Below are 16239 nucleotides of genomic sequence, written 5' to 3' on the forward strand. Positions count from 1 at the left end.
CGTAAATGGTTATTATTGTGTCAGTTGTAAAAGGGTTGTTTAAAAGCAGGGTAAGGGCTATAAGATTTTTCAGACAAGAGACATGGGATATTCAGCTTTCTAGTTAGTTATTTATTAATTCATTACTTTACTAGTAGCCACTCGGGTTAATGAGATACTTTATGTGCTCGAGATGACATCAAATATTTAGAATTATATGTATACATATAGACACATTAGATAAAAAGACCATCGTACGGAAAGAAAGAAACAATATAATACAGGATAATGATAAGTATTTGGTGCCACATGCCACAACATAGTGCAAAATCAGGAACATGTAACAGCTAAAAGTCATAATCATATGGCCTCATTTTATACGATCAGACCGTTCACCTGATTGTAACATATGTGCCTCTTGTGCACCCTAAGCTTCCCTAGAATTTAGCTCCCTTTTTTTCGGTAACTTGGTTTCCCTTCAATTTGTTACAAAGTAACAAAATTCTATGTTCAAGAACCTCCCAAATCTTGGACATAAGAAAAGAAAATTTGAATGACAGCTCCACAAATCTATACCCAAAAAACTCACAACATAAAAAAAAAAGTCTAACCCAAAGAAAAAAAACATTAATTTCTTTAAATACTTTATTATAAAAAATATATGTCAAAGATGACAATGCTGTTGAAATTAGACGTACTCAGCATCTTTCATAATTTCATTCCCGATTACATTTTCAACATTTGATGTCTCTAATCAAAGAGACTCAACTAACTCATAAAACAAGCAAACTGAAAAGCATTAAGCATGTGTTTGCTGGCTCTCTCTTTCTCAGTGTGTTGTCTAAAGGCATGGCCCACAGGAGGGGGAACACCAACATACACATAATCTCTGTAGTCATAACAAATTATGGAAACGAAAAATGCAGTTGGTAAAACAATCTACCTATCATGCAGATGCATGATCAAGCTTTAGTAACTCACAGTTTGGAGGCATGAGTTGTAACTTTACTCAAGGCAGTTGCTGCTTTTGAACCAGATGCTCGTCCTAAATGCTTGCAAATGAAATCCCCAGCCAGCATAAGCTTTCCAAGGTCCACATTGGTTTTCACTCCAAGCCCATTCAGCATGTAAACAACATCCTCAGTGGCAACATTCCCAGTAGCACCCTTGGCATATGGACAACCTCCAAGACCAGAGACGGATGAATCAACTGTGCTGATCCCCATCTATAAAATAAATGACCAGGTTTAACCAAATAGGAATTGATCTGAAACATACGCAGCAGTTGCAAGTTTCATTCATTTACCAGTCTGTAATAAGATAGTTATACATGCTAGCATGTTTAAGCACGAAGTATAAAAAAATTAGAGAGGTTTTTATAGTGCTAATTGTTAGGGCTCTGGATTTCAGAACATTAAAGCTACAACAATGGAGGATATGGGAAAAGGAAAAGATACGGGAAATGAAGGTAAATGAAAATATGATTACAAGAGGTGAACCTCTTCACGGGAGATGTTCCCTTTTTCCAAAAGATATCCTAACAAAGGGGCAAATCCTCTTATATAAAAACAATTTGACTTCCCTGTTAAGCCACTAACTAACTGCTTCTAACCACCTAGCCATTAATTCTAACTAACCTGGCCCCTAATTAAGGTCCTTTTACAATCCAATCACAGTCGTAACACAAAGACAATATTATCTAGCTTGGCAGAAGTTAACAATCTTGATCCCAGCAATAAAGTGCTATGTCATGGGAAGTTAATCCAGTTTCTTCAAGTCGGAGAATGAACACGATATATAAATTTATAACAAGGGACAAGAGCACAACCCAGGTTATCCATTTTGGTAAGAGCCAACCAATCCAACAAACTTAGGCTGTCCCAATGAAATATCAGCATCCCCCAAAAAAATTACCTGAAGTGAAATCAGAGTGTTTGAAAGTGCCTGACCATAAGTATCGTGAAAGTGGACAGCAAGCTTGTCAATTGGAACAACATCAAGAACAGCTTCAAGCATTGGAATGACAGTACCTGCAAAGAGACTAAGAGAGTAAGATTAAATCAAATCAGAAAAATTTGATAAACCAAGACAGATAGGATAGGGCCATAAAAATGAAGTGTAGTAAGTATATTAGATAGCATGAACTCATTAAATACAACTTTACTGTATATCAGATGTGTGAAAGTTTTGACAACAGACAATCAGTTAATCTTCTATGCTCTGTTGTTTATTACTAGAGCTGAACTGAACTACACCATTAACTTCCATTGAGTAACTAGAATTAAGAAATCTAATGTCTTATCTACAGAGAAAGATGTTCTTTTTCTTGCATCACAGATCCCAATCGCCTTAGACATCTGATCATATTCCTCAGAAAATACCATATATCAACAAATTCCTTCGAGACAGATAAGAAAAAGAAAACAATTTCTAGAAAACATCTACAATGGTCTTTAACATGAAAATAATTATTTTTTTTGGTAGAAACATCACAATTGATTCTCTACATACAATTCATCATCTATCTACACAGTTGAGAACATAATTAAAGAAAGGAGTCAGATCAACAAAAACAAGAGTCATAGTCTCCTAACATGTCAGATAGATACACCAGTACAGCAACCAAAGCCGAAATAGCGTAAAGCATGAGTGACAACAAACGTAGAAACATTACCAGGTGTACCAACACCAATTGTATCCCCAAGTGAAATCTCTGAGCAGCCCATCTCATGAAGTGATTTTGCCACGTATGCTACTTTCGCTGGAGCAACATTTCCTTCCAGAGGACATCCCACAACGCATGATATATATCTGAAGTATGAAATAAGTTGCATGACTGATCATATCATTTGCTACCTTGAATTTGAAATTTAAAGTGAAGATTAAGAGAATTCTGCTTTAAGATTGTTCAAATAATTTGAAGGAAAAGTTAATAGATTCTAGTAAGGACAACTTGAAGTCTGGGACACATTCTACTTTCTGCAAAACCATTTCTATTATCTAAATCATCTATGCCCTCATCCTACCAAGTGTAAGTCCAATATGGAGAGATTATGATTGAAAATATTCTGATGATGAGAATACCATCAAATATTGTCATTAACAAAACAAATCAGCTTCAATTTCAAATGAAATATAAATCAACATGATATAATTCCCACGGCTAAATGAAACTGTCAACATGGCAATAGGTACTTCAGCTCAAGAGTTATTCTTCCACTGATGGATCTGATGGAACATAAATTTGTATTACCGAAAGAACAATGGAGACCAATTCCTTACAGAAATTCAGAAACAGAAAATGGCCTAGGATAGAAACAGAAAATTGCAGAAAAACCAAGAAAACTCCAGAGGTCTGCCAACTCAGAACCTCTTTCCCCTTCCTAACCCTTTAAGCTTAATTCATGCCTACCTCGCACTCATGATTCTTCCTTCTCATATTCTCATTTTTCCCAAACCAAATTCCCACTTTCCATACTCCTTGCGAGCTCAGCATTCAGTTATGCCCCAGACTTAACAACCTGAATATTCACTTTATTTCCTATTCTGTACTTCTCAGCCTTGTTTGTTATCCTTCCACTTCCCATCTCTTTTCTTGTAGCATATGCATCAATGAAGGGGTCCATCAGCATCAAAATTACCTATCCCTTAGACAGCCATAAAAATCCAAGGCAAAGTGGAAAACATTTGATAACAGACAAGTGATGCTTCAAGATTATGAGAAAAATATGAAGTCCCTTCTTTTTTCTAAATCAGGATGTGTCCGATAAAAGAATTGATCATATATATAAATAACCCTTTTTGTTTAAACTAGTAGAAACACAAAAAAATTCAGAAAATGATAAAAAAAATTCCATCATTTCTATGGAGATTGACAAGTATCAAACAAAAACTATACCCACGAACTGGGATTGAGAGGCTTCTAGAAGCTAAAGCAATATCACGGCAACGAGCAAGATTATCCTCAATGCCACAATTGAGATTTGCTTTAGAGAACGATTCAGAAGCTGCAGGAAAAACAGCCACTTCCTTAGCTCCAGCAGCAACAGCTGCCTCAAAACCCTGGAAGAAAGGGAGTCAGACAATCACATCCATTCACAAATTCGAAATTAAATAATATATTTACCATTCACTATAATACTTACTTTGAGGTTTGGAGTTAAGACTGGAAAGCTAGCACCTTCAACGTTTTGAATTGCTGCCAGTACATCCTTTGCATCTGCCAACTGAATTGGGTTAAAAAGATGTGAAATTAGTAGGTCAGAGGATCACATGATTCATTAAGCATTGGGTCAGAAAACAGTGTACAATTGAAACACAATTTTGAAAGAACAACAGAAATCATGACTAACACTTCAACCCGAGGCCATAAATCATGAAAAAAATTGAAGGGAGAAAATCAACAAAAATATGTGATTTTGTAAGATACTTCCTTCTATTATTTTATGAATGCAATAAGTTTGAAGACTTGGTTTATTTCCTTGTCAGACAATAATGTAGATAAATTAATCACTCTTTGAACTAATGTGCACTTGGCCAATCTTTTTTTAAAAGAAAAATTGACAATTTATCTAAGTTTTCTAGAAAAAGTCAGTAATTACTAAAAGTACAAGCATGCAAATACATGAGTATGATTATAGCAATGACAACCATTCACAGCAGTGTTTCTTTTGCAAAACTGTGGCAAGCTGTAGAATTCAACATCATGTCTTGCTAACTAAAAGTGTACATCTTCCTTATCCAGAAACCAGCTAATCAATGGCGCATAGTAACTTATAAATGAATTTTACTGACATTCGTAGAGATTATATTGAAGAACCAAAGCTCAAACATGTTTATAAAACTTCACACAAAAAACTTATATATGCATTGCAATATCACTCATTAACAACTATCCAGTAGAAGGTGTTAGGAAATCTGGAAGACAGAGAAGAAACTCTATTCGGTTGAAGGATTTTGTAGCTTAGGAGTATTAGTCTATTGTATCAGGAAATAAACCCATAAACGGTGGTAGCCTTGTATTAGAAGTAGTTGAATTGAATTACTGACACGTGTCATATAAATAGTCGATGTAACGAACTTAGTTGGTTCTTAACTTTGGAATAAACTTGTCATTCAGTTCTCTCTCTTGTTCTCTCTTTATCAGATTAGGGGTCATACCTTAACAGTGGTGCTTTCATCCTTGAATTCTCCACCTTTTCTTCTTCTTTTCATCAATTGTTGATGAACACGATGAGGATCCAGGATTTATCGAAAGAGTTGCAATCGTTCAAGCAACGTGTTGACACAAATTTGGAGGACACCAAGAATCAGATTTCGTTGTTAGCTTCCGACACCAAGAATCAGATTTCGTTGTTGGTGACACAAATGCAACAATTGCAAGAGGCATTTCTCGCGCGACCGATGCATGGCACAGGAACTCCAAGTTCCCATTCTCATGCCAATCCTAAAACCTCTTCGTCGGATCTAGGTCCTCGACACCATGATGGTTTGGATCAACGGTCTCTTCTCAAAGGGGTGCGCATGGAAATCCCCATTTTCAATGGCACAGATCCAAACAATTGGATCTTTAAAGCTGAACTTTTCTTTCGTCTTCAACATATTCCCGAAGATTCAAAGGTTCCTTTGGCTGGGATTCGTATGGAGGGAATGGCGGCAGCATGGTTTCAATGGATGTTCAAGAGTGGCACCATTGGTACCTGGAGCTCTTTCACGATGGCATTGCGTCAGCGCTTTGGGTCTTCAGCATTTGTCAATCTTAAGGGCACACTGTCCAAATTGACGCAAACATCAACCCTTAGGGACTACATCCAACGTTTTGAGTCTCTGGTCAATCAAGTTCCAGATCTTGATGATGGTCTCCTCAAGGATTTTTTTGTTTCTGGACTTCAATCAAAATTACCAAGTGTTGTTTAATTAAGAGATCCCTCTACTCTCGATCAGGCGTTCCAGTTGGCGTTAGCCTATGATGATCATCACGGTGAGCTTAGATCTTCCTTCTCTACTTCTTCACGAAAGTTTATACCCAGAAACATTTCCCCTGTTGATATTACCCCCAAACAGACTTCAACTTCTGTACTGACCCACAACCAACCCTTAGCCTTACCACCACCACCATCAAAATTCAAACGATTTTCACATGATGATTTACAAAAGAAACGTGATTTGGGGATTTGCTATACATGCGATGAGAAATGGACAAAACAACATATTTGCAAAAATAAGTTCATGATGCTCTTAACTGAGGATGCTGAGGATCAAGAGGCTGCTCATGAAGACCAATTAATTTGGCAGTCTGATCAAGTTGTGCTTGAAACCACTGATGCAGCCCTTAACACATTATCCCTCAAAGAGCATCAACATTCACTCAAATTTGTCACTTCCTTGAAGGGCAGTGTTATTTCTGTCTTGGTGGATTCGGGCAGCACACAAAATTTTATGCAGAAGCAACTAGCCTTGCAGTTGGACTTGCCAATGGTTCGCACTCGGAAAATACGTGTGTTCCTTGGTAACGGTGAGTAGGGGTGTAAATGGGCCAGGTTGGCCCAGCCCAGCCTACATTAAGCCCAGCCTAGGCCCAGCCTTTCAGAAAAGTAGAGTAGGCTTAGGCTTATAAAAAGGCTTTTTTAATAAATAGGCCATAGGCCAATTTTGTCAAGCCCGGCCTACGGCCTTGTAGGCTGGCCTATTTAATTTATTAAAATAAAATAATAAAATAATATTTATTTTATGTGACAAAGACACAAAGTACCAAATACCAATATCTCTTACTTTTTGTGCTATTTTATTTTACGAAAGGAAAACTTGTCTAATGTCTCCAAATTTTACATGCTGTTGCAGCTTAATACCATGGAGCAATGGGTACCTTGCTGGATTATGATGTCACTGATGAAGATCTTTCAATAATGCTCTTCTTTCCCTTGTCTTGATGGTGGTTTAAAGATTTTTAGATGAATGACATTCTCTTGTAGACTTTGTTTCAGCATCCAGTAATTGTATTTTTTTTATTTTTCCCATTTCTTTGACTCTATTCCTCTATGATATACATTCTAGAGCTGAGGTATTATGTTGACTCTTTCTTGTTTGTCATTTTTTTCTTATGAGAAGTACTAGTGCATGCATGAATGGAACTTTCTTTGCTCTATACAATTTTTTTTTTTTTGCTTAGTATATATAGTGGGAGGCCTACAAGGCCTGTAGGCCATGTCAGGCTTTCTTATTTTTGAAAATGGGCCGGGCTTGGCCTACAAATAAAGCCTTTAATAGGCCAGTAGGCCAGATAGGCTGAATTTTTTTGACGTAGGCTTGGGCCAGGATGGCCAAAGCCCAGCCCAGCCCAGCCCATTTACACCCCTAACGGTGAGTTTCTTTTGGCTGATCGAAAATGTTTACAAGTTCCCATTAAATTGCAAGATGTTGATTTTTGGTTAATTGAGTTATCTGATTTGCATGTCGTCTTGGGAATGCCATGGTTGGAGCTTCTGGGTCGAGTCACTCATGATTACAATAAGATGACTATGGAAATTTGTTGGAAGGGGCACAATGTGGTGTTGCAAGGTTTACAGGCTTCCTCATTCCATGAAGCACAGGCTGACAACACTTGTGCTACTTGCTGCTCAATGCAATTGTTATCTGGACAGCCTTCCACAAGCTCACTTAACTCTGAGGTAGCAGCATTGGAATCCTCTGTTAGACCAGAATTGTGGCAGGTCATTTTACTCCATCAGAGGGTTGTCACTGTTCCTTCTGAATTACCTCCTTTCCGTGGCTTAGACCACTCCATCCATCTCTTAGAAGGTACCAGGCCTATCAATGTCAAACTGTATCGATATGCATACTTCCAGAAGTCAGAAATTGAGAAACAAGTGGCTGATTTGTTGAAATCTGGGTTCATTCAGCATTCCCAAAGCCCATATTCATCACTAGTTCTTTTGGTCAGGAAACAGGACAACACTTGATGAGTTGCAGATGCATTGGGAGGATCTATGATTTACACTAAGCTGGACCTTAGAGCTGGGTATCACCAGATAAGGATGTTACCAGCTGAAGTGTCAAAAACTGCATTTAGGACTCATGAAGGCCATTATGAGTTCCTAGTCATGCCATTTGGCTTGACAAATGCACCAACCACATTTCAAGCAGCTATGAATCATATCTTCAAGCCCTTCCTTCGAAGATTCATCATTGTTTTCTTTGATGACATATTATTTTTTAGCAAAACACTTGAAGACCATGTCCAGCACTTGGGTACCACCTTATCATGTCTGCAACATCATAAATTTTTTGCGAAGATTAGCAAATGTGCATTTGGGGTTGACACCATTGACTATTTGGGCCATGTGGTTTCTAAGGATGGAGTGTTTGCAGATCCAAAGAAGATACAAGCCATGGTTCAATGGCCAGAACCCCGGTCCCTTAAGCAGCTTCGTGGCTTCTTAGGCCTCACGGGCTACTACCGTAGATTTGTTCAAGGATATGCATCAATAGCATTACCTTTAACTGATTTATTGGAAAGCTCTACTAACTTTAGTTGGAATGATGCTGCAGCAAGTGCTTTTTGTAAGCTCAAGGAGGTTATGACTTCCACTCCTGTCTTAGTCCTTCCAAATTTCTCTGAGCAGTTTGTTGTGGAAACTGATGCATCCAACAGTGGCGTAGGAGCTGTCCTCTTGCAGAACAACAGGCCACTCTCATTTTTTAGCAAAAAAATGGGACCTCGATTGGCAAAGTCATCCACTTATGTGCGTGAATTGTATGCTATCACTGCTGCAGTCAAGCGGTGGAGGCAGTATCTTCTTGGTGCAAATTTTGTTATACACACCGACCATCAAAGTATAAAGGAGTTGCTCACTCAAACAATTCAGACTTCGGATCAATATAAGTATCTCAGCAAATTGTTAGGATATAGTTTCAAAATTGAGTACAAAACAGGTCGAACCAATGTGGTTGCAGATGCATTATCTCGGGTTTATGAAGAGGAGTCTTTATGTGCATTAATCTCTCAACCTTCTTTTGATATTTTGGCTGATATTAAGCACCAAAATTTAGAGGATCCATATTTGTTGGACCTACATCAGCAGCTCACTCATGGCAAGCTGTCTGATCCTAATTTCTCAGCTCGGGAAGGAATTCTGTTTTGTAAAAACAGGTACGTTCTTGCACCCTCATCTTCATTGCTTCCTATCCTTATTAAAAAGGCCCATAGCTCTCCAATGGGTGGTCACGCTGGTGTTCTGCGTACCTTCCTACGGTTATCTTCGTCTTTCTATTGGCCCTCCATGAGAAATGATGTTGAGAAGTTTGTTGGGGAGTGTGTTATCTGTCAGCAGGTTAAGCCTGAAACATCTAAGGCTGCTGGGTTGCTACAACCCCTTCCAGTGCCTGAAGGAGTTTTTGAAGAGTTAACAATGGATTTCATTACTGGTCTTCCTCCATCTAAGCACTTTACTACAATCTTGGTGGTAGTTGATAGACTCTCCAAGTATGCTTATTTTGGTTCTCTTCCTTCCCACTATACCGCAGCAACTGTTGCCTCTTTGTTCTGTGACTTGATTGTGCGCAACCATGGCTTTCCTCACTCCATCTTGTCTGATCGTGATAGTATCTTCCTCAGCCACTTTTGGACTCAACTTTTTAGTCTTAGTGGAACAACTTTGCGCACAACATCCTCTTACCACCCTCAGGCAGATAGCCAAAGTGAAGTTACGAATCGGTATGTGGAACAATATTTACGTTCCTTTTGTCATGAGAAACCGAATTCATGGTCCAGTTTCCTTGGGTGGGCTCAATTCCACTATAATTCAGCTGTTCATTCTAGCATTGGCATATCTCCATACCAGGCCCTCTATAGCAAACCTCCTATCATGATTCCTTTTTATCCTCGTGGATTGGTGAAGGTGGAAGCCATTGATTCCATGCTACAGCAACGAAATGAGGTGTTGGTCGAGCTTAAGACACACTTGGAACGTGCCAGGAACAGGATGAAAATTCAATATGATAGGCATCATAAGGAAAGAAGATTTGAAGAAGGTGACCAAGTTTGGGTTAAACTCCAACCTTACAGACAAGTTTCTGTTGAGAGACGTATGAATCATAAACTTGCCAAGTGATTTTTTGGTCCCTTTTTGATTGAGAGGGTGTTAAGTCCAGTGGCTTATCAATTGAAATTATCTCCAGGCTGTCAAATTCATTCTGTTTTTCATGTTTCCCTTTTGAAGCCATTTAGAGGAGTTGATCCCAAGATGGGAGCTACGTTACCTGCTTCTGTGTTCCTCAATAAACCAATTCAAGAACCTTTAGCAGTGCTGGCTGTTCGATCGACTGATGTTAATGGACGACAAGCTAGAGAATTTCTGGTGCAGTGGGCTGATACAGTTCCAGAAGATGCTTCATGGGAGCTAGAAGAAGAGTTGCGTCGTTCTTATCCTTCCCTTAACCTTGAGGACAAGGTTAATTTTCATGGAGAGGGGAATGTTAGGAAATCTGGAAGACAGAGAAGAAACTCTATTTGGTTGAAGGATTTTGTAGCTTAGGAGTATTAGTCTATTGTATCAGGAAATAAACCCATAAACGGTGGTAGCCTTGTATTAGAAGTAGTTGAATTGAATTACTGACACCTGTCCATTGACGTGTCATATAAATAATGTAACGAACTTAGTTGGTTCTTAACTTTGGAATAAACTTGTCATTCAGTTCTCTCTATTGTTCTCTCTTTATCAGATTAGGGGTCATACCCTAACAGAAGGTCACCCACTCATTGACAAAAGTGAGACACAAATTTCCCTACTTTCTATTCATAAATTTATGCAAAATTGGATTACAGCCCTCCTTAATGTGATAGAATCCACTTACCCATGCCACGGACCTTCATGATCACTAAATTATTTCCAACCACTACTTTATCTCAAGAAAAAAATTAATTTATAGTACTCTTTCAGAACAACTTTTCAAATGAGGTACAGATAATAATAAAGGCACAAGACACCTGAACAAGTCATTTAACAAGCAAAGAAAAGACTCAATCATTATTCCTGATAGCAGGTCAAAAAAATTACAAGAGAAATGTGGAAATAGTAATCAAGATGAGAATCTCTGGATATATTAAATTGACAAATAACAGACTGTACAAGATCTAATAAAGAAAATATGTAAATATGCAGAAAATATACCAAAAACGAATAATGATAAAAATTAAAAAATATTTCAAGAGTATGTTATAATATGAAGGAGAAAACATGATCGACTGTCTCTAGGAAAAATAAATGTACTCTTACCTGTGGTACCCATTTTGGTGAGACAAAACTTGTCGCCTCGACAACAGACAACCCAGAAGAAACTAGCATTTTTATCAACTCAACTTTTACATCAGCAGGAACAATAGCTTTCTCATTTTGCAATCCATCCCTTGGACCAACCTCCACTATCTTCACAAAGTCTGGAATACTTTGAAGAAGCTGAAGCATTGTATGTATTATTATAATTCTCCAACAACGAGACAATTAGAATAAAAAAAATTTAACGAAGCAAGGAAATGCTCAATCAAACATAATTATCAAAACATAATATAACATCAGCACTAAATGTACAAAATAGAAATTTAAAACAAAAATAAAGTTTCTTTTTTAATTAAAAAAAATTATAGGTTCAACATGGCTGCTGTAATTATATAACAGGTTTAGCATGTGTCATCTCCTTTATTAACAGCAAATTTCAAGTTAAAATACATAACAATAGGGAACAAAAGGTATACATAAGATCAGTTGCACCTTACTTGAGAACTGCTTTGTGCTTCTGTCATTGCGATCAGATGTAAAATGACGATTTACCACATACCAGGTAGCATGATGATTATCATTTGGCCAAGTCCAGTTCAGGCGTCGAGACAAGCCTTTTATATTGTATTTGTCAAATGCATTTTTAAGTTCTCTTGTCTTTGTACTTTCCCTGGTGTATTCAAGATTAGGAAAGTAAAGAACACATTATTTAAGGCAATGGCCATTATATCCTCGTAAAAATTTAAAAAATTAACATAATTAATTCAATCAGAAAGGGGTACAACCAAACAATATATAGTTTAATTGAAGTACTTCTACAGATATATATCTTCAATGAACTTTAGAGCTTTATCATCCCCAAACAGCAACAAGAAAAGAATATTCATGCATAAAGCTACAACAGCCAACCATCCTGTCCTAGTTACCTATAAGTAGACTTCAACTTGTATGTTACTCAGCGACCAAATACCTCATATACATCAACTTTCATAATCCCCACAATCATGCAGAAGAATATGGTAATAGACAAAGTTAATCTGAGTGGATTTGCCCCAAACCTAGTGAAGACTCACAAAATAATCAACCCATTTTAGAATATAACTGACTATAGACCAATGTAAACTAGAATTTCCTGTGTGCAGCACCAGCAAGTCATCTGAATAAACCATCAATCCAACTTCTGAACCGAAATATGCATATGCTCAACACTAATTAGGTTAAATCCAAACAATATTCAAGTCCAGCTCAATTAGAAACAAATTAAACAAGAGAATAATCAACCAATCAATTGGTTTCAAGACAAAATACAATAAACCCAGAAAGAAGTTATTCCAAGAGAACCTGAACTTCAAACAATCATCTCATACATAAACCAACTACAAACCACATAACAAAAGCAGAATCCACACCCAAAATTGATCTTCCTATTCAGAGGAACATACATGAAACAACTTCGACCATGACCACCAATATAGAAACTAGAAAGGAAATGTGTCACTTGCTGAATTACCGAAAATCAAGAGATTCAACCCCATGAGCTTTATCCATTTCAGCAGAAGAAAATTTTAGGATTGCATCAGTAGCACCGTAGCTTGAGAACCCAGTAATAAGTTGCGATTTTTCCAAAAGAACTGGTCGACGATTCAAGAATCGTCCCCTTTGCACAATCTTATGCATACCCCTTGAGAAACAAGCAGTTGGTGAGGAGAAAAACAGAATAGCACAGAAACCCAGATGAAATTATGCTTAAAGGAAGGAAATTCAATCGTTTCGCGATCAGTGTTTTTGGATGATCACAAATCCAAATGGTAACATGGGATTCCGGAGGGAAACAAATGAACAAAGACCATGATGAGTTGGATAAGGATGAACATTACAATAAATATAATATTTTCGGTAACATGTCAAAGCATTTAGAAATTAGGTTCATCTTTCTTTTCTTTTTTCTTTTTTCTTTTTTCTTTTTTCTTTTTTAAATGGATTATTTTATTTTAGGATAATTTCAGATTTGACATAATAATACAGACTTCAAACTTTATAAATTTGATTTAGTATTTACATTTTAATTTAATATTCACTAATAAATATAATATTTACCCGGACCTGAATTTTATTGACAATTGATTTGAGAACATTATATGGTAGTTTGACCTCACATAAGCCATGAAAAACTACTGTTATGTCAAATAAATTCGTTATTCATTGGCTGAAAGGAGAAAAACATGCTAATCGTTGAACTATGCTTGTTAGTCCATGACATTTTGCTAGATTGATGCTGTTTATGAATTCTCATGTCGTTATTTTATTTTCTTATTTCGCATCTTTGGTCATTCTGACCTGCCATGAAGGAAGTTTTCTTGCGAATGATTAATTGTTAATGTAGTTTTTTTTTTTTTTGAACATAGGAAAAGAAACAGAACTAAGAAACAAAACAAAGTCTAGGGCTACTAATGCCCATCAAATCTCTAACAAAAAGATCTCTCTAAACCATAGGGATCTCAAGATAAATCTGCAAATCCCAAGTGTCTAACAAACTACCTTTGGCTGCCAGAGCATCTGCAACAGAATTTCCTTCTTTAAAGATGTGGTTGATCCTGGTTTGCCATTGCTTGCAAAGCATAACCTGAATTTGAGTAATTAGAGGAGCCAGCGGATGGCAGTTTGCACAATTACCTTCAATCAGCCTAATTGCAACATCAGAGTCATTTTCTATCCAAACCTTTCTAAAGCCCATGTCCCAAGCAACGTGGAGGCCATTAAGAATACCCCAAATCTCAGCACGCAGTGATGAGCCAATTCCCAACTTCCTACAAGACCCTCCCCTCCAAAAACCTGCTTCATCTTTAATGACACCTCCACAGCTACACAGAGATCCACCCAAGCTGCTAGACCCATCTGAGTTCAGTTTAACCCAGCCTTGAGGTGGAAACTTCCAAGCAATTTGTAGCTCCTCCTTATTCCTCCTTTAAACATCCTGTCGGCCCCGGGGCTGCCCAAGCCTCCTTGAAGTTCGACACAAACAAATTTGCTTGTCTAATGATTGCAACATGATTCGCTTGTTTATTCTCAAAAATCCATTCATTCCTGGCTTTTCCAAATTAACCAACAAAGGATCCCAAAAAACAAGCTCCAGTCCCTTTGGGAAGAGTATGACAAGAAGGGCTTAAGGTTATGCTCGAACCACAGTTTACCCTCTAAGGCAAAGAAATCAGACAATTGTTCTCCATCCACAATTCGCTCTCAAATTCCCCTACTCCAAACACAGTCCCTCATCACATGCGTAGTGTCCTCTGGTTCCAAACGACAGAAGTTGCAAAGATTGTCCAACGTTAGGCCTCTTCGCTCCCTTTTGACATTGGTCAGCAGATGATTCCCAACAGCCTTCCAAATGAACATTTGAATCCTTCTGGGGCCTTGCCACCTCCAAGGGATAGCTCCAATCCCTTGACTTTGAATCCTTCTAGAGTTTTCTTCCACCAAGTTGAAAGCAGATTTGACAGCGAACAGGCCATCACTAGTCTCAGCCCACGTGACAAAGTCTTCACCAATTCCTAGCTTCGGGGCCATAACACTCGCCACTACTGAAAGAAAGGGCCTTGAAGACCGTAGGCATATGAGAGGGAAAAACAAAAATTTTCTCAAGCGGAATTACACATACCAATTCAAGATACATGCTTTAGGACAGAATGTTACCTTGTTTGTAATTCAAAACTCGAAGATGATCAATGTTAGGCTTGAAGGTTCAAACCCTATAATGTTGATCCACACCACCCTTTGTCAAGATGCGAGAACCGTTCTTGAAAACCACCAATCGAAAACCCAAAAGGAAGCAAGCTAGGCTAGGGTTGGCAAAACGGCTCAACCCGGCTCGACCCGGCCCAACCCGCATTCAATCCGTAAAAAATGGGTCGGGTTAAGGTTGACTCGAAAAAATAAACGAGCCAGAAAACCCAACACAGCCCGACCTTAGGGTTGGCTCGCGAGTTGGCTCGATAATCAGCTTGCGGGTTGGCTCGGAATAAAGCTCGCAGGTTGGCTCAAAAAAAGCTCGCGGATTAGCTCGAAATGATGCTAGTGGGTTGGCTCGTGGGTTGGTTAGCTCGACGAAATATTGGCTCGCGGGTTGGCTCAAAAAATTAATTTTTGTGGAACTAGTCTTATTTGTTCTCCAACACTGCTAAAATTATCAACACTGCCAAAAGGTTCTAACTTTGATCTCTTCAAAGGTACCCAGATTGGAAAAAGAAAAAAGATTGAAGTAACAAATCTTATAATGTCAACAACATAGAAGAAGAACAATGAATCCATTTTCATATATATATTGGGGGGAAATAAAAAAGAAAGATGAGAAATATAGAGAAAATGGTATTGCACCTTAGGAGTAGTGGATTGCGTTTGTCAAGAGAATAGGCCAAAAGACCCGAAGATGCAAGGTTAATGGTAACAGGGTGAACAAGCTATCCAAAGGGGCATAAGAATCTTAGGGTTAAGGAAAGTGACGAGTGACGACGATGTGAGCGTATGACAGTTTTGGAGTTTTCATATTATTATTATTATTATTTTTTAATACAATCATATTATTTTATTTTTTTTGAATTAAAAACAAAATACCCAACCCGGAGCTGGCCCGTTTGACCCGCAGGCTGGCTCGTTTGGGTCTGGGTTGTATCGGGTCAGGTTGAGTCGGGTTGGCAGCTCATTTAGGCCAACCCAACCCGACTTATTTAGGACGGGTTGCGAGCCAACCGGACGGGTTGCGAGCCAACCGGACGGGTTGGCTCGTTTTTGCCATCCCTAAGCTAGGCGTCCCAATAGGAGAGGAAGGAGGCAAGGTTTCAAGGTATTTTGATGAGTGAATTTTCAGCAAGAAAAATCACAAGAGTGGCGCATATAATGGTAGGAGAAGTGGTAGGTTTTTCACACTCAACCCTTAGCCGAATTCCCCTTTAAAAGGAGACTAAAGGAGGATTATATGCTGCTGATTTTG

At 38.2% G+C, this 16239-nt stretch overlaps 1 protein-coding gene across 3 annotated transcripts; it reads right to left on the minus strand.

Annotated features, from left to right (window-relative positions):
• Positions 1-648: 648 nt before the first annotated feature.
• On the minus strand, positions 649-14695 carry LOC133303047 (uncharacterized). Of its 3 annotated transcripts, XM_061502889.1 has the most exons (10): positions 13972-14695; positions 13791-13875; positions 12763-12933; positions 11745-11922; positions 11253-11432; positions 4125-4205; positions 3878-4041; positions 2654-2790; positions 1894-2009; positions 649-1205 (listed from the first exon to the last, which is right to left on the minus strand). In XM_061502889.1, the coding sequence occupies exons 3-10, from the start codon at positions 12927-12929 to the stop codon at positions 957-959; spliced, it is 1272 nt and encodes a 423-aa protein (XP_061358873.1). In that variant the 5' UTR covers positions 12930-12933; positions 13791-13875; positions 13972-14695; the 3' UTR covers positions 649-956. The 3 variants fall into 3 exon arrangements, with proteins under 3 accessions (XP_061358873.1, XP_061358872.1, XP_061358874.1); XM_061502888.1 differs by having other exon boundaries at positions 13791-14695; XM_061502890.1 differs by lacking the exons at positions 13791-13875; positions 13972-14695 and having other exon boundaries at positions 12763-13726.
• Positions 14696-16239: the final 1544 nt, after the last annotated feature.

Source organism: Gastrolobium bilobum, unplaced genomic scaffold, assembly GCF_033153095.1.
Source record: "Gastrolobium bilobum isolate Gb01-03AN ecotype WA unplaced genomic scaffold, APGP_CSIRO_Gbil_v1 utg3880, whole genome shotgun sequence".
Lineage (NCBI taxonomy): Eukaryota > Viridiplantae > Streptophyta > Magnoliopsida > Fabales > Fabaceae > Gastrolobium > Gastrolobium bilobum.

Coding starts and splice junctions, on each gene's coding strand:
- LOC133303047 (XM_061502889.1), bottom strand. CDS start 12,929: ATGCATAAGATTGTGCAAAGGGGACGATTCTTGAATCGTCGACCAGTT. Junction 11,433..11,744: donor CAAAGCAGTTCTCAAGTAAG/GTGCAACTGATC, acceptor ACAATGCTTCAG/CTTCTTCAAAGTATTCCAGA. Junction 4,042..4,124: donor TCTTAACTCCAAACCTCAAA/GTAAGTATTATA, acceptor CCTTTCTTCCAG/GGTTTTGAGGCAGCTGTTGC.